This window comes from Parasteatoda tepidariorum, chromosome 6 (genome assembly GCF_982258835.1).
Source record: "Parasteatoda tepidariorum strain Cologne lab strain chromosome 6, Ptep-v5.0, whole genome shotgun sequence".
Classification (NCBI taxonomy): domain Eukaryota; kingdom Metazoa; phylum Arthropoda; class Arachnida; order Araneae; family Theridiidae; genus Parasteatoda; species Parasteatoda tepidariorum.
The window spans coordinates 101614238-101630263 of NC_141760.1; the positions used below are offsets into that span (position 1 = coordinate 101614238).

The following is a 16026-nucleotide window of genomic DNA, read 5'->3' on the forward strand; positions in this document are numbered from 1 at the left end:
TCAAGTTCTTTTGCGTTTTACTTAGGGAAAATTTGCTTCTTATTTGCTGCTAAAAAAGCGTTTTCTCTACCAATGATTCTGATAGAACTAAATGAAAATTCGCAAATAAAAGCCTGAAAAAATCGTCCTTGCTAGAGGGCGTATTCAAGAGTTGCGATCGCGAATAGGTAAATCATTAGGTACCTTTAAATTAAGGATACAAACATATTTTTAGGTAAACACTTCCTTTATAACTTGTATCAATTTTAAGCTAATGACAACCGAACCAATATGATAATTAAATTGGGGAAATTAGATCCTTCCATGCGATTTTACGGCCAATAAAAATGCACCGACAACAACGGAAAACTGGGACATCATCATCAGATTTTTATACGTCGTTAGACATTCTGCGGTGCGATATGCAAATGTAGTTTAGTTTTGTATTCAGCAAAAAGTTTCAAATTTTTCTTTTGTTGCAAAATTTAACAAATGTATTAGAAATTTCTCTATTATTGGAAAAAAATGCCTGCAAAAAGCAAAAAAGTTGGCACATAGGATTATGGCTTATTTTTCAGGAAGATTACTATAAAGCATTTTTTAGCAATAGCGGAAAAGTACCACCCCTCCTACATTAATGCCTAATTAAAATATTATAAATCTTGAAGCAATAAAGTGCAAGTGCTTGTAAGGTAAATTAGAATTATTTGACGACTGCAAAACAAGTATCTTTAAAAGCTTCTTTTGCCTAAAGGTATTGAACATTTCTTTTTTTTTTTTAATTCTTTGTGTTAACATAATCAGTCGTAGTCTTACAAAAAACGCAATTAAATTTGTTCAAATGATTTAAAGCGAATTAGAAAATAAATTAGTTCTCGAAAAATTCATAAGTACCTTATTTTAAACATGATTAGAGATAAATAGCAGAATTTTCCCTTAAGCTGATTAGTTTTGTGTTTTTCAATATTAATATAGTTTCGTTCCTCTCGATTTATTTTTAATTATATTTGTAAAAGAGTTACAACATAAAAATCGTCTGCTAATTGATTTTTTTAAAAACAATGTAAAAAAGAATATTTGTTACGTTAAAGAGTAATAATCAAGCATTTATGGAGAAAGATTGTTTTTAATTTATTTATTTATTTGTCTTTTTGAGACTCTAAGTTTATGCATCCTTTACTATGAGTTCTTGTGTCTAGGGATTCTTGTCAAATACAGCAGTTCTTTTTTTTTAAATATTTGTGTTCAAATTTTTATTTAATTTTCTGAAAATAAATTTTCAATACAAGAGAGGCAAAGTAAAATTTTTATTTTATTCGTAACTTACCCTTAATTCTAGTTATACATTTAAATTGATGAGAAGAAGCATTAGTAGTTCTTCATATGCGTCTCACTAGAGCTGCACAATGGGCTATTAATTTTATAACCGTCGCTTAACAGCTAACCAATATCAAGCCTACCATTAAAAATGTTCATCTTCGTATTCTTATAATTTTGAACCCGATCCAGAAGACAAGGGAACACAGGGATCAAGTATTGGGAGAAATTTTGTTGTCGTGGGGACTTTTTAATGAAACTGAAACGTATTTGCATTACACGGATAAGAAAACCACTAAAATCTCCCATGGTTAGTCAGAACGCAAGGGGACTCTAACAGATGATCCATCTACCACTGAGGTTATTTTACTTATAATTGTAGTCGGTGCGATCCGGGTGCAGAATTCGTATTGACCAGCCATTGCTGGGATTTGAATCCGGGTCACGTTATTGGGAGGCGAGCACTCTATCCCTCGAGCCACCATGACCCTAAAAGGGGATATTGACGGCGGTGTGGAAAACAGCTCTGAGTGTGAAGACATTTTAGCACATTTTTGGTTCTTTGCAGAGTGGAGATTGAACCGCTTTTGTAGCTCGACGTGAAATCTATCACGCCAAGTATGATGGTTTTCCAATAATGGTCGAACATAATCATGATGACAACCATCTAGGGGTTCCGTCATATTTTTTAATGGTAACCATCATAGGTGACTATCACCCCAATATAAGGATTCGAACTACTTTATGGTGGCCTAACAGATGAATAACAACTTGTTTTGATAATTTATTCATGTTGGAACTTCAAGGAATACCTTTATAGTATCTTGGAAATCAGTAGTTGAAATAATCCTGAATAACCATAATTACCATGTTGGAATCCTGACTGATTTATGATGGACTAACGTAAAAAAAATGCAGCTCGTTCTGATGATTTGTCCTTGCAATACCAACAAGATGGTTTGTCCTTGCAATACTTATACAGCATCTTAGAAATTTATTGTTGCCAAGTATTCTCCCCATAGTTTCTTTATTTTCCATCACAGTTTGTTGGAATCAACATATATAATCATCACTTAAATGGGGCTAAGTACTTTGTTGTAGTTGGATAATGATGATATGAGAATTGGGACTACTTCATGATGATCCCACGTAATAGTAACAGCTTGCTCCTGGTGTAACAATAAGAATTTCCAACATAGAGTCTTGGAAATTTATTGTTGGAACTTTATTAAGTCTATATATCATATTTATTGAGGCTGTCATGAACTAACCATCACTCCAATATAGAAATTCGGACTGCTTTATTCTTGGCCATAGATGGCGCCACATAAAACCAGAACAATCGCACCCTTTCTACCTTAATGGCCGACAACAACAACAACAACCTTTTTCTGGTATTTCATTTTGGAATCATTTAGTTTCAAACTGAGTGTTTTTCGCTTTGTTTTTTTTTTCGTTAGTAAGTTTTAAAACATAAATGTAAAACTCAAAATATTAAAATAATTCAAATCCAAATTAAATTTTAAAATATGCATTTATATGCATATTATTTTTCATAAAATGAATGAAACCTCATCAGAAAATATTCTACCTCACTTTTGGATTTCATATAATTAGATTCGTGAGAAAGTGAATGATAATTTGATTCAGAAATACGGAATTTTGTTTGGAAATAAAATGCGCAATTATTTCAAAATGTGGGAATAATAAAACTCAGATATAATTTTATATTTTGGAAATATAGTCACAGAAAATTAAATTATAAATGTAAATTGTCATTATTAGTTTATCAAAAAATATGACCTTTAAGCATTAATTTGATTTTTTTTCAAATAATTTACATACGAAAATTATTGGAATGCGTTTTTCAGTTTTAAAATATTTCTATAAATATTGAAAATAATTATTTAGTACTATTGGAGGATTTTTGTTCCTTTTTTATGTTATTCTATCAGATTCTTTTTGAATTAAGTTTTATTTTTGTATTAATAGTTTATTAAATTAAAGGTTCTTGGATTTTAAAGGGAAAAAAATTGAGAGAGTATTTTGAAGGAAACCTGTTTAACATTGTAATGATACTGCATCTAAAGACACATTTATTTAAAATAACTTGCTAACTATATATATAGCAATCGAAATAGCTTTCTAATTAAATTGTCACCAACTAATTCCCTCTCTAAATGAGTAACATAATTCGTTTAGTAATTTACTAAATCATTTATTAAATTATCCCTCACTTCGTTTATTCATTTTATTTTATTTTATATCTGCCGTTGAACAGCTGACCCAATTTTTGGGTTTATGACTACTAATGATCAACTCCGTATCCTTGTCATTTTAAACCAATCCAGAAGACAAGGAAACTCCTGGATCAGTACCCCCAGAGGTATTGATTTGGTGACTGATGCACCTCGACAGATTTAACGTGCATCAGTCACCATCTTCGGCCGGCTGGAATCGAACCCACGAACTCTTGGACATGGGTCCGGCGCCCTACCGACCAGGCTATCCTGGCCTTTCATTAACTTATTTACTGTGATTGTAAAATAGGCATTATTATTTATTTTTTAAAAAAAAGGTAAATGATTTCATTTGTAAACCAAATAAATATCGCTTCATCAGTAAATGATTTTTAATGTAATATTTTCTCTAAAAAATTTTTATTTCAAGTTTTGAATTTTTGTTTAACATTAGTACTAAACGTAAAAAGGCAGTACCAAGGATTAAATTATACCAATTAGTAACACTTGATCCTTAGGTGCAAAGAAATAGCATGAGTTGTAATTTTTTTCTTCTTTTTCTTTGTCAGGATATTAAATTTTTTTTGCAATTTTATTAAGGTGGTAAGAGGACGCTAATACTGAGGTAAAAACTCTTCCCGACGAATTCTCTTTCATTTACATAAATAATATAAAACTTTTACAAAAGCATAGAAAGAGTAAAACATGAATTTTCCAAAAAATATCAAAGTTCAAGCAAATTATGAAATAATTTCTCAGGATCATACATTGGGGAACTCCTGTCTAAACGTTAACTGTCTTTTCTTCAATAAAGTGAAATAGTATAGCTGTCTCTTCCGTCCAAATTGAACCACAGAATCACGTAGTTAAGCGTAAGAAGATTGTTTGATTAAACCATATTATCGAATTTACACAAATAATTAAGTTTACTGTAAGGAAATATTTTAAAAAGTGTTCCGGAATAATCAGAAATTTTTTTTTTGCAAATTCAAAATTGCAAACAGGAATCAAAGATTTTGGAAAAAAATAATCCACTCATTCGCTGAATAGTTTAGATCGCTAATAAAAACTGGATTTGAACCTATAATATTGCTGACAAAAAGATCCAAATAATCCGAAATTTTCAGTTTTAATATTTGTGTTATTAAAAAAAGGCAGTTTTAAAACTATTAGTTTCCTTTACACTCGAAAAAATGGTTTCAATTTTGAAATATATTATTAACAACGTGAACCACATTGTTGAGAAAATTTGTTGTAATTTGAGAATGGTGTTATATCGTGTATTCAAGTTTAGTTAGATTCTATTTGCGTGACAATATGTTTTAACCTTCTATTATTTTTCAAGTTCACTACAGCTTACTACAGATCAAGATCATCTCAATAAGCTTTTGTAACGGATCCTATCAGATGCAAGATGCAGCGTAATGAGGTTACATAGACAGGGAAACCACGAAAACTTCCTACGGTTAGCCTGACGGCAAGAGGACTGCAACCCATGATCCATCCAATTCTGAGGATATATTATGTCAGTACTTTAATCTGTGCGAGTCGAGTGTGGAGTTCGTATCGACTAGCCATCGCTGGGATTTAAACTCGGGTCACCTCATTGGGAGGCAAGGAATTCCAATTAACATTAGGTGGTTATGTAATGTAAATTAGTTTTTCGACATAAACAAGTGTTTCGAGTTACAGAAGTTCGACATATCGAGAATGAACTGTATTTAGTTAAGGTCTTATATATTGTGCGAAGATTGCGATAACCACATAACTCATAAAAAAATAAATATATTTTACAGTTAAAATACAAAAAAAAAAATCGAATCGCTATTTAAAGTTTCATATTTCAATTCCTTTATGATTGACTTTTGAGAAAGATCAAACTTTAACCATTAGAGCGAAAAGACTATTAACACTTCCTATTATGCTTTCCAAATTCTCCTTCATATTCGCTTTCTTTTTCTAACTCGCCCACCCCCCATTCCGCCGACACATAGCATCGAAAAGCTATTACGTATCATCACATTCATCTAATCATTCCATCACCTACACTGGAATACTTCTAAAAGGAGCCACAAGTTCGAACTGGCGAGGATCACTACTTAATCCCAGCAAAGGATTCGATCATTCAAACTTCTGGTAGAAACCTCTACATGGTACTTCCTAACCGAGATCTTCTACCTGGAGGACAGCGACATCTATCGGACAGAAAACTCGTTCCCGTTCAACCAAAGGAAAAGTCTCTCTTTCCCCCATCGTTTTCATTCTCCGAATAATCCGGCAGTCTGAATCCGGCCACACTCCGTCGCGCTCCTCATTTGGGAGTGAGTTGCGAGAGTGAGGATTTCGTCAGCGATTCGAATAAAGAACGATATTTTCTCACGTCCGGCCCACACAGTCGGCTGGACACAACTTTATTATTAACTTTACACTCTGTATTCTTGTAATTGGGTGTCGGATTTCTCACTGTGAAAAGGATTACTTGACGATGGAGATAGAATGATTAAGTTGTGATTTTTATTATTTTTTTTAAAAAAAGAAGAAAAAATTTTTAGTTTTTTTTTTTTTTGCGTTTGTTTGTTTGGGATTTCTGTGAGTCAAAGATGGAAACTCGTTGTAGGAATATAGAACTTACAAAGATTGTTTTGATCATCGCGTTATGGATCACTCTATTTTGGGCTCAGGTTTTAGGAAATATTGAAGGTAAGCGATATCGTTATATTATTTCACACAGTAAATTTATTATCTGCATCGAACATTTTAAAACAAATTTATAACGATATAAAAAAATAAAAATAAATCATGCTACGTAAATAAAGCGAGAAACATTCTAAATAATGAAGCAAATATATTTATTTATTTATTCCTTCACTTTTTTAGTGTAAATAAAGAATTTAATATTGTTGTTATATCTACTTTTTTCAACAATAAAGAGCTTAGTGGACATTTTAAATTAACCTTTTTCGTAAATGACGAATTTAGTGAGCAGCTTTAAGTGCATTTTTTATAAAAAAAATTAAGAAGTGAATAGCAAGTTACGTGTACTTTTTTCGTAAATAGCTTAGTGAACATTTTAAGTTAACCTTTTTCGTAAATGAAGAATTTAGTGAGTCTCTGTAAGTGAATTAAAAAAAATTAAGAAGTTAATAGCATGTTACGTGTACTTTTTTCGTAAATAGCATAGTGAACATTTTAAGTTAACCTTTTTCGTAAATGATGAATTCAGTGAATTTTTTAAAAAAAATTAAGAAGTTAATAACGAGTTACGTGTACTTTTTTTGTAAATAGCATAGTGAACATTTTAAGTTAACCTTTTTTGTAGAAAAAGAATTTAGTGAGCAGCTTTAAGTGAATTTTTTTGAAAAAAACTAAGAAGTTAATAACAAGATACGTGTACTTTTTTCGTAAATAGCTTAGTGAACATTTTAAGTAAACCTTTTTCGTAAATAAAGAATTTAGTGATCAGCTTTAAGGGAATTTTTTTAAACAAATGAAGAAGTTAATAACAAGTTACGTGTACTTTTTTCGTAAATAGCTTAGTGAGCATGCTAAGTTAATTTTTTTAAGTTCCCCTTGAAAATGACATTTTATCTGAAATTCTTAGTGACATATTAGGTGTAAGCTGCTCAGAAAACATAAGTTGTGAAAAAATTTTTTTTTTGCGATTTCAATTTAATCTACTTATGATCAGTAACACTATTTTTAACCATGAGTATAAAAACATGATTTTGTGAAGTCTTATGTTAAAAAAAAATTCATCTGCATGAACTTTATTTAAAGAACTTTATTTTTATTTAAAGAACTTTATTTAAGAATATATGGGGAGGCAAAAAAAATTTAATGTATACATTGCAATTTTGAAATATGTGAAATACGTGGATTCTGGAAGATCAAAATTTTGAATTGAGACATTGGACATCTTAATGAAAATTTTGTTATTCAATGTCTCTTTCTGTAATGATGCACTTTTATTATTAACCAATTTTCAAATAAATAAATAAATAAATAAATGGAAAAAAGTAGCCGTTTGTTTATTTTATTTAAGTCCCGATTTTTTTTGGTTGACATGGTGGGTGGCTAGTGGTTATTTCTAGGTCTACTTAAAACTATACTTTTATTGATGATATTGAAATGATCTCTTTTAGGATGATCGTAAAATATTACTTTATGATAAAATTAAAAATATATTCTTACATGATGTTTTTATAAGAAATCTTTAGGATGATCTAGAAACAGTATTTTTTATGATGGTTTTTAAATGATCTTATGGTGATCTTGAAGCAATTTCTTTCATTATAATCTTTAAAGGATCCTTTTATTAGGATCTGAAAGCGATCTTTTAAAGAGGTTGAAATGAATTTTTAGGATGGTCTTGAAAAAATATTTTTTATGCTAAAATTTTAATTATTCATGTTCTTCTTGAATTTGTCAAATTAAAATACTGGTTGTGAGAATAAAAATATGCGCGATCATGTCTCAATTTCTCCCCCCTCCCTCCCAAAAAAATGCGACACCCATTTTTCCTTAAAAACTTAAAGAATAAAGCTGTAGGGCAACAATATAATGTTTGATCATTATCATTCTCGATTTGAAATTATCTTTTTACTAAAAGCAAAACTAAACATAACAAATATTCATAGGGTACTGTGAAAGTATTTTAAATTGAAAGAAAACATAATTACTTTTTCCAACCAAAAAATTGATTAAAAAAGTTTACAAAACTTTTAAATCTCTGATGTTTGTACCACTTTCGTTTTTGCAATTCTTATTTGGGAATTAAACTATCCAATATTAAATCAGGATTTCAAATTACTTTCCAGTGTCAGAAACTACTTCTAGATTACTATCAATCATTTTCTTTTGCTTCTATTTTACAGTTTGTGTCATATTCTTTGTTTATGATTTTTAATTACTATTTATTTACAGATCTTGTAAATATATTTGAATCTATTTTTTATTGTCAATGAATTTTCATTTTGTTACATAAGTGGCATCCAAGTTAATTTAGCGTATAAATATACTTTACTTTTATGACGAAAGCTAAAGGAAAAATTAGAAACTGATAGCTTATTTTTAATAGCATAAATAAAGTTCAAAACAATATCGAAATAAACTATTATTCTGAATATAATGTATTCTTTTAAAAATAGCTTAAATTACTAAGTTTTTTTGACATTATATTTAGAAAATTACTGACCAGTAAGCGTTAAAAATATTGTAAATCTCGAAGGACTTTATGAGCATCACGTACTTGTTTATTCAATTTTACCTCATTTTCTTTTACCGTTAAAAAAAGGGTATATAGTCTTGTAAATATTGTAATAAGGACATATCATTTTAAAAACTTAAAAAAATAATGCACGGTGTTGAAGCTTTTCTTGCATAGAAAAACAAATTTATGAAGCAATTGGGTTTTTAATTATTATTGAACATATTTCGTACTTTGAAGATCTAGTGTAAAGATAAATTAAGGGAAAGTGGAGTGTAACCCGAGATTTCTATAACATTTTATTGCTTGCTGAAGATAAATTATTTTATTGATATTATTAAATACAAAATTTCATATTTAATGTCAAAAAAAAAATCGAATCAGAAATTTATCTAGGGTTTTTGCAAAAGGTTCTGTTTTTGTAATTTTGCGAAAAATCATGTGGGAAAATTGTATTTTGTTGTATTTTTTTAAAAAAATTCACGATAAGATGATTAGATTTCTGAAACCTGCAATTAAATTTTCAGACGGTTTGTAATCTGTTAAATATTTTATATTTCCGTCATTTTTATGAACTTACAAAAGGCTTTTGGAATTTTTTTCTAATAAGAATAGCATTTATGAACAAATTGCATTAATATGTCGCATTAGATTAACATAACCAAATTTAACAATGAATCATTTTTTCTCTGCTGGTCTTTCTCATTTTCATTTTTATTTTCACCGAAAACATGTTTCAGTCCTCCCATGGTCAGTTTATGCATACACTAACTTCAAATTCCCGGGTAAGGAGATACCTGAGATTTTGATGTTATAATCAACTGTTAGGCATAAAACCCAATTTTAAGACCTTAAACATATTAATAATATTAAAATGTTTAATAAACTAAATTAATCTCAGTGGCTTGACAGCCCATAGAGGGCCAAGGCCTACTGTGCTCATCTCAGTTTTCTTGACCTTGGGCTCTGAGGTGCAGGAGCAGATGTTCGGGTCGGCTGACCACCTGACCCGAACGTGGACCCCCAGTGTTTCGTTCTCAAGCATGCTTGCTACTCATTTATCGACCCACTGAAGGGATGAAAGGCTTAGTCAATCTTGCCGGCCGGAGGGTCGAACCCAGGAACTGTGGCATAGGAGCGCGAAGCTCTCTACCACTCAGCCAGTGGGCGTCAAAATGTTTGATAGTTTTGCTAATTAATATGCTTGTTAATTAACTCAACTAAAAAAGCTCTGGAGCTTGTGCTCTAAGGTATGACGATAAAGTTACGGAATTTTGCCAAATTTTATTTTTTTATAAAACCATATTTTATTGTTAATTTCACCAAAACCATTACCAAATTGCTTCGGTAAAAAAATTTTGATATTTTTAAGTAGCTTGAAACACATTAAATTTTACCCTATCCTGTTATTTTTGACCGTATTTTTTTATGGTGAAGAATGTCTTATAACTTTTGTCAAACATTTGCTGTTTTTTTTGGTGATAAGTATTGTTAATCGCACAATTTTCGCCAAATGAAGACATTGGCTAAACATTGTAATAAAAGTTATGAATATAGATCATTCAATCTTGCTCTTGTGACTTAAATAATAATTTTAAAAAAATTCACTAGTAAAAAATTGTCCAATTTTTTTAAAAGAACTTAAAGTATTTTTTTGTTCTTATTGTAGTAAAAAGTTCATCATCAATACGTTTAAAATATTCTTTTCGTTACCGTTCTTAAAAGTAGTGAAGCATTAAAAGAAATCTGTGTGTTTAGTGGGGGAGAAAGAAATGGAAGAAGTAGCATTTTACAAGTATCCGGAGGGATAAAATTTTAAAGAGTAATCTCTCCAAGTGCCGAAGAATGTTGATTGCGGATGGGGTGTTATGGGGGAAAAAAGAAGCTGACATCAGCTACTTGTTAAGGATTCTTGTACTTTTGGCAACGATTCCAAATAAAAGAGGACTCTTGTCGGCGTTTGAACTTGCAAGAAACTTTTATTTTTTTTCAACAGATATGCACCTGTGTTTTGTTCCTGATAATGTCAAGGTGTTATGTGGCCGATACTAATTCGCATTAATAACACTCCCTCAATCGTAAAATATTATTTCATTGTTATCACCATCACTGATAACATTAGCTCTTCTTCAAATCTTCTTTGAACTTTCTTTTTAAGTTGCAAAAACTATTTTTAAAGCTTTTAAGAAATTTTACTAGCCGCAAGGCATATTGGTTGAATTTTTTAAATTTTATTTGATGCGCTAATATTTGTTTGCTATACTTAAATGGAAGTAATTTAATTTTGTCTATATAAATTTGACCATAGATTCGTTTTGAATACGTTGAATCTATAATATTAAAAATGTATTTTCTGATGCTTGTTAACGATATATTTATTCATTTTAAATTAAGCGAACATGAAAAATATATTTTTCTGATTCTGCAATAGGTTGTAAAATGTTCTATCAGGTGCTGAACCATAATATCGCTTAAGTTAACGGCAACCTTTATCAATGCCAAACTTGAACCACATTTTATTGCTCTTAGGTTCTGAAATCTGAGTGATGTGTAACTGTTAATGTTCATCACCTGCTTTATGAGAAAAGTTTGGTCAGAAATCGAGCTCCGAAAATCAGGGCTATTTATTGTAACATTGTAAAAAAAAATACAGTTAATGGTTTTAAAAAATTAAATTTCTTGAGATTTTTTTAAATTATCAGTCTAAAAAATTAGTCATGCTTAGAATTTTCTAAATAAAATTTTTACATTTTCTTTTGACGAAATTGCTTAAAATATTTTGATGAAATTCATTTAAAATTCTCATTGTTTTTAAAAGTCTTTTATAGTTTTCTTAAAATTAAAATTTATATAATTTTTTTGTATAAATTACATTTATGTCAATGCAATTTTTGAAAAAAATTAAATTTTTTGTAATTTTTAAAAAAAGACAACTTTTATTGAATTTTTTGAAATTAGTTTTCAATGAAATGTTTATTTTAATACTTTTATGCATTTTTAAATTAGTTTTTAATTACATTTAATATCATTTTTCTTAAAAATTAATTGTCAGTGGTCTGTCCAGGCATTTTGTGAAAGGTCCTGTTTTTGTAAAATTGTGAAAAAACTATTCATAAATTGTGAATATAAAATAAGCGTTAAGTCACATTCTTTCAACCAGGATCTTTCTTTTCTGAATTTGTGCAGATAGGGTCCTGTGATTGCAAAAATTGCTAAAAACCTTTTCAAGAAGTTTTTAAATTGTGAATAGATACAAGATTCTGCTCAACAATTGCTGCTACTAAATTCAAGATGCAATATACAAATATTTGGTATTTAGCCTATACTGCTTAACACAGAATATACATTTCGGACGAATAATGAAAACAAAATCACTCACATCTTTAATAATTTCAATTAACATATTTTAAATAACACAACTTAGTAATGTATCACTATGTGTTACGCATTAAGTAAACTTAAACAATTTATAATATTTTATTTAAAAAGTTGTTAGAAATTTATTTTTATTTGCATAATATTCTATGACTTAATTTTAGGAATAACTATAAATTGATCACTTATTTATTTACAAAAAAATATGATTTAATATGAATAAGAATGCTCACACGATTTTTGTAAAAGTAGAAATATTTTCTTAGAATGCTACATTTGTAATTAAAACTTAGGGATACTTAGTTTGTCTCGAGCAGTCTCCCCCCCCCTCCAATTGAAGGATTTATTCGATAAGCAAAACAATAATGAAGATAAACAAATTTGTGAAGGGTTCGATTAAAAGATAAATTATTTTGTGAAGGGTCCGAAAATTTTTTCTAAACAGACCCCTGATTATAATGCAAATTTATTTGAAGTCGACCAATATATGAGTCGCTCAGAAGCCAATGCGGTTAAGTCCAAAACACAAAAATTGAGAAAATTAATGTTTTTCAATACATTAGTTTTTAAAATTCTTGGTTTTTTAATTTAATTAAAAAAGTGTATTAAGTCTTTTATCGAGGTGCAAACTCTGCAAAAAAACAAGATATGTACAGGATGTGTAAATAAAAACGTAAGTATTTATTGAAATAATGACAGCATCTTAAAAATTTTAGGACTTATACCTTTTGGCAGCTGAAAAAGATAAGAAATTTATGTAAAAAAATACTGATAAAAGGTGGACTTATTCACAATGGCCTCTGAAATTATTATACAATATATTCAGAAGCTATTAAAAAAATTGCTGTCTAACCTAGAAAAAAGTAACCAACGAGTAAATCCTTTAATAACTAAGAAGATTATTATTTATTTCATCAAAATTTCCAAAAATCAGAAAATATCAAAAAATGGACTTAACCGCATTGGCTTCTGAGCGGCTCATATATTGTAACTTACAAACTATCGGAATGTAATGTGAAAATGTGATCTTGTAGTTGTAGAATTTTCCCATGCTTTAGCATTTGCCCGATCAACGTAATATTTTCTATTAGGCTAATAATCATGTTTTAGAAATTTTGATGTTCTGTAACAAATACTTCAAGCATGTATATACTTCCAAATCAGTAAAATACTGACAAGGAATCCTTACATTTTTACCGCAGTACAGCATACGTTGAAGCACTTTTTGCACAAATATCCCCATTGACCAAAGAGCTGATTATTCCACGAATGCGTTTTGCGACGACTCATATTGCATACATTTCCACATCATGACGAAAATATTCTATGAAGTTCACACCTACACATTTTAATGAAACGTTAACATTCGAAATCATGAATACATTCAACGAGTTTATTCATTCCACGAGAGAAGAGAATATTTCGGGGGGATCTTTTGGAGAAAAGGCTTTTCAAAATGGGTGGAAAGGTGTGGAAGCGAAATTATTTCAGAAATGTGAGATTCGCGTGCTGAGGTTATACTTGTTAATGACAACTCAACTCTCAATTCCGAGCTTCTGATTTGGTTTCACATCCTTCCCACAAACTGCTAAAACTCACGGAAATAAAGTCAAAAGTTATTTTGAGAAAAGTAAGCACTCTTCTCTCTGATGATGAGAATGCAACATTGTTCTGAAGCCCCTTTTTGCATTTAATAATCCTGAAGTAGTTAAAATTGAGTCTAGGCACCTCCATTAAAAAAAAAAAATTAGATAACATTTTTTCATAAGAACTTTTTACTCGAATTTTCGTTTTCGAGTGTTTTCTACTGCAATGTATCTCAACACTGAAGTGGCATTACTACTCATGTTAACTCCGCAGCCTTGCATTTTTGAACCCGATCCAGATGACAAGAGAACTCCTGGATCAAATATTTTTAGAAACTTTGCCTTCGTAAAGGACTTTTTGATGAAACTAACCAGCATTTGCGTTACATAGAGAGGAAGACCACGAGAATCTACCCCTGACTGCAAGGGGACACTAACCCATGATCCGTATGACACTGTGAATATTTCACGTTAGCACTGTGGTCGATGCAAGCCGGATGTGTATTCGTACCAACCAGTCATGGTTAGGATTCGAACCCTGTTCACCTCATTGAAAGGCGAACGTTCTCTCCCCTGAGTCCTCGCGGCTGTGATAATAGGTGTTTTTTAATATATATATTCATCGTTGAACAAACAGTTGATCCAATTCTTGGGTTTACGACTACTAATGTTTAACTCCGTGGCCTTGTAATTTGAAACAATCCAGAAGACAAGGAAACTCCTGGATCAGTAACCCCAGAGGTATTGATTTGTTATGGGAACATGGAGGGCTTTGCAACTCGACAAATTTAACGTGCATCAGTCACCATTTACTACAGGGGAAGTCTTCGGCCGGCGGGGATAGAACCCACGAACTCTTGGACATGGGTCCATCGCCCTACCAACCATGCTATCCCGGCCTTGATAATATGTGTTGTGGAACACCAGCGTGGGTTATATCCTGGTAATCCATGGATAAGTGTTAATCCAAGAGTTAAACGTTATTCTCCGATCAAAATCCGCTAGTGTCATGCAGTCCGCAGAGTTCAAAGCTGGGATCTAGTTCCCACACAAGCAACATCTCTATTCAGAGCTTCAAAAAATCGCTAATAAAAGCGTTAAATATCTATTTGTTCTACCCAATTCTTAATAAAAACAGCATGTAACACCCCAAGGCATCCCTGGTGAGTCTTTTCCGGCCTCTGGGAGGCCCCTTTCTCCGTTTTCAAGTTTTAGATTTTCGATGTTCCATTGATTTAGGCTTAGAGTGTCAGATCGCCATTTTAACATGTCATCCACTGCAAGTGGTAATCATTGCTATCTTTGGCTTAAATTTTCATTAACTTATCGACTCTTTTCAAATTTAAAGCATTTCATTTCAATCCTCCATGCGATTCTCTATTCAAATATATTAACTTTTTATTTTCCAGTGGTCTGGTACTCTAATTATCAGTATCTTTAAATTTTTTGACGCTCCTAGGTATGGGCTATCGCTATGTTAAAATTAGTATTTTGTAAACTCTGACTTTGGACACTAAAATTTTTATCTTAGCGTTTTTATTTCTATCTAAATTTTTTATATGTTGTTCCCCTAAATGTTTTCAATTGTCCGCCACCCTGTTTTTAATTTTTCATCCATCCTTTGACTTTATATTAAATTTCAAAGATACATCACTTTCCCATGTTAATGGTGTTCTATTCCCCATAACAAAATGTAAACAATTTCTATGATCGCAAACGCAGTTAAGTGCTTTAAATCACACCATATTCATAATTCTTTAATCAATTAAATTTATAATCGACATTATTCATTTTAATAGCTTTTCCTATTCCATGCTGTTTTTAAGTTAATACCAGAGTCATTGTTTACAAACCTTTATTAAATTGATTCGATCATACATTTGTTGTCTTAGTTCATTTTTATTTCTTTTTACATAGATTAGGGCCATTTTATTTATCTTTAAGTGTTTTTTTTTAATTATGTATCATTATATTATTGTCAAAATTGTCTCCGAGTGCCTTATTTTGATTTTCTTTGCATTTTTACAATGTTTTTTCTCAAATACCAAAGCTCAAGTTAGATTTACATACTCATATATAGCTTAAGGTCATTTAGCAATATTTTGCATCAGCCTACCAGAAGATTTTGGATACTACCAACCAATGGAATACCCAGGTCAACTCATCAACAGTAGTACTTATTTATACTTCGGTTTGTTTACTCTCACCATTTTTAAGCACTTAGAAATTGTTTGTTAACATAGCGATTGCCTATCCTCCCTTTATTAGTACATTTATTGATATAACTTTTACCGGCCTCGTACCAGTTGTTATCTACTGTTGC

The 16026-nt window shown here is 30.6% G+C and overlaps 1 protein-coding gene across 3 annotated transcripts in view; it reads left to right on the top strand.

Annotated features, from left to right (window-relative positions):
* The first annotated feature begins 5790 nt into the window (after nt 1-5790).
* Nucleotides 5791-16026, top strand: part of LOC107445749 (hemicentin-1) — a 449355-nt gene continuing 439119 nt past the window's right edge. For 2 of the 3 annotated variants that reach the window (XM_087166304.1, XM_087166305.1), the window contains exon 1: nt 5797-6236. In XM_087166304.1, the coding sequence (XP_087022430.1) occupies nt 6137-6236 (100 nt within the window). In that variant the 5' untranslated portion in view covers nt 5797-6136. Of the gene's footprint in view, nt 6237-16026 lie in introns of all 3 variants that reach the window. The other variant, XM_087166306.1, reaches the window with a different exon arrangement.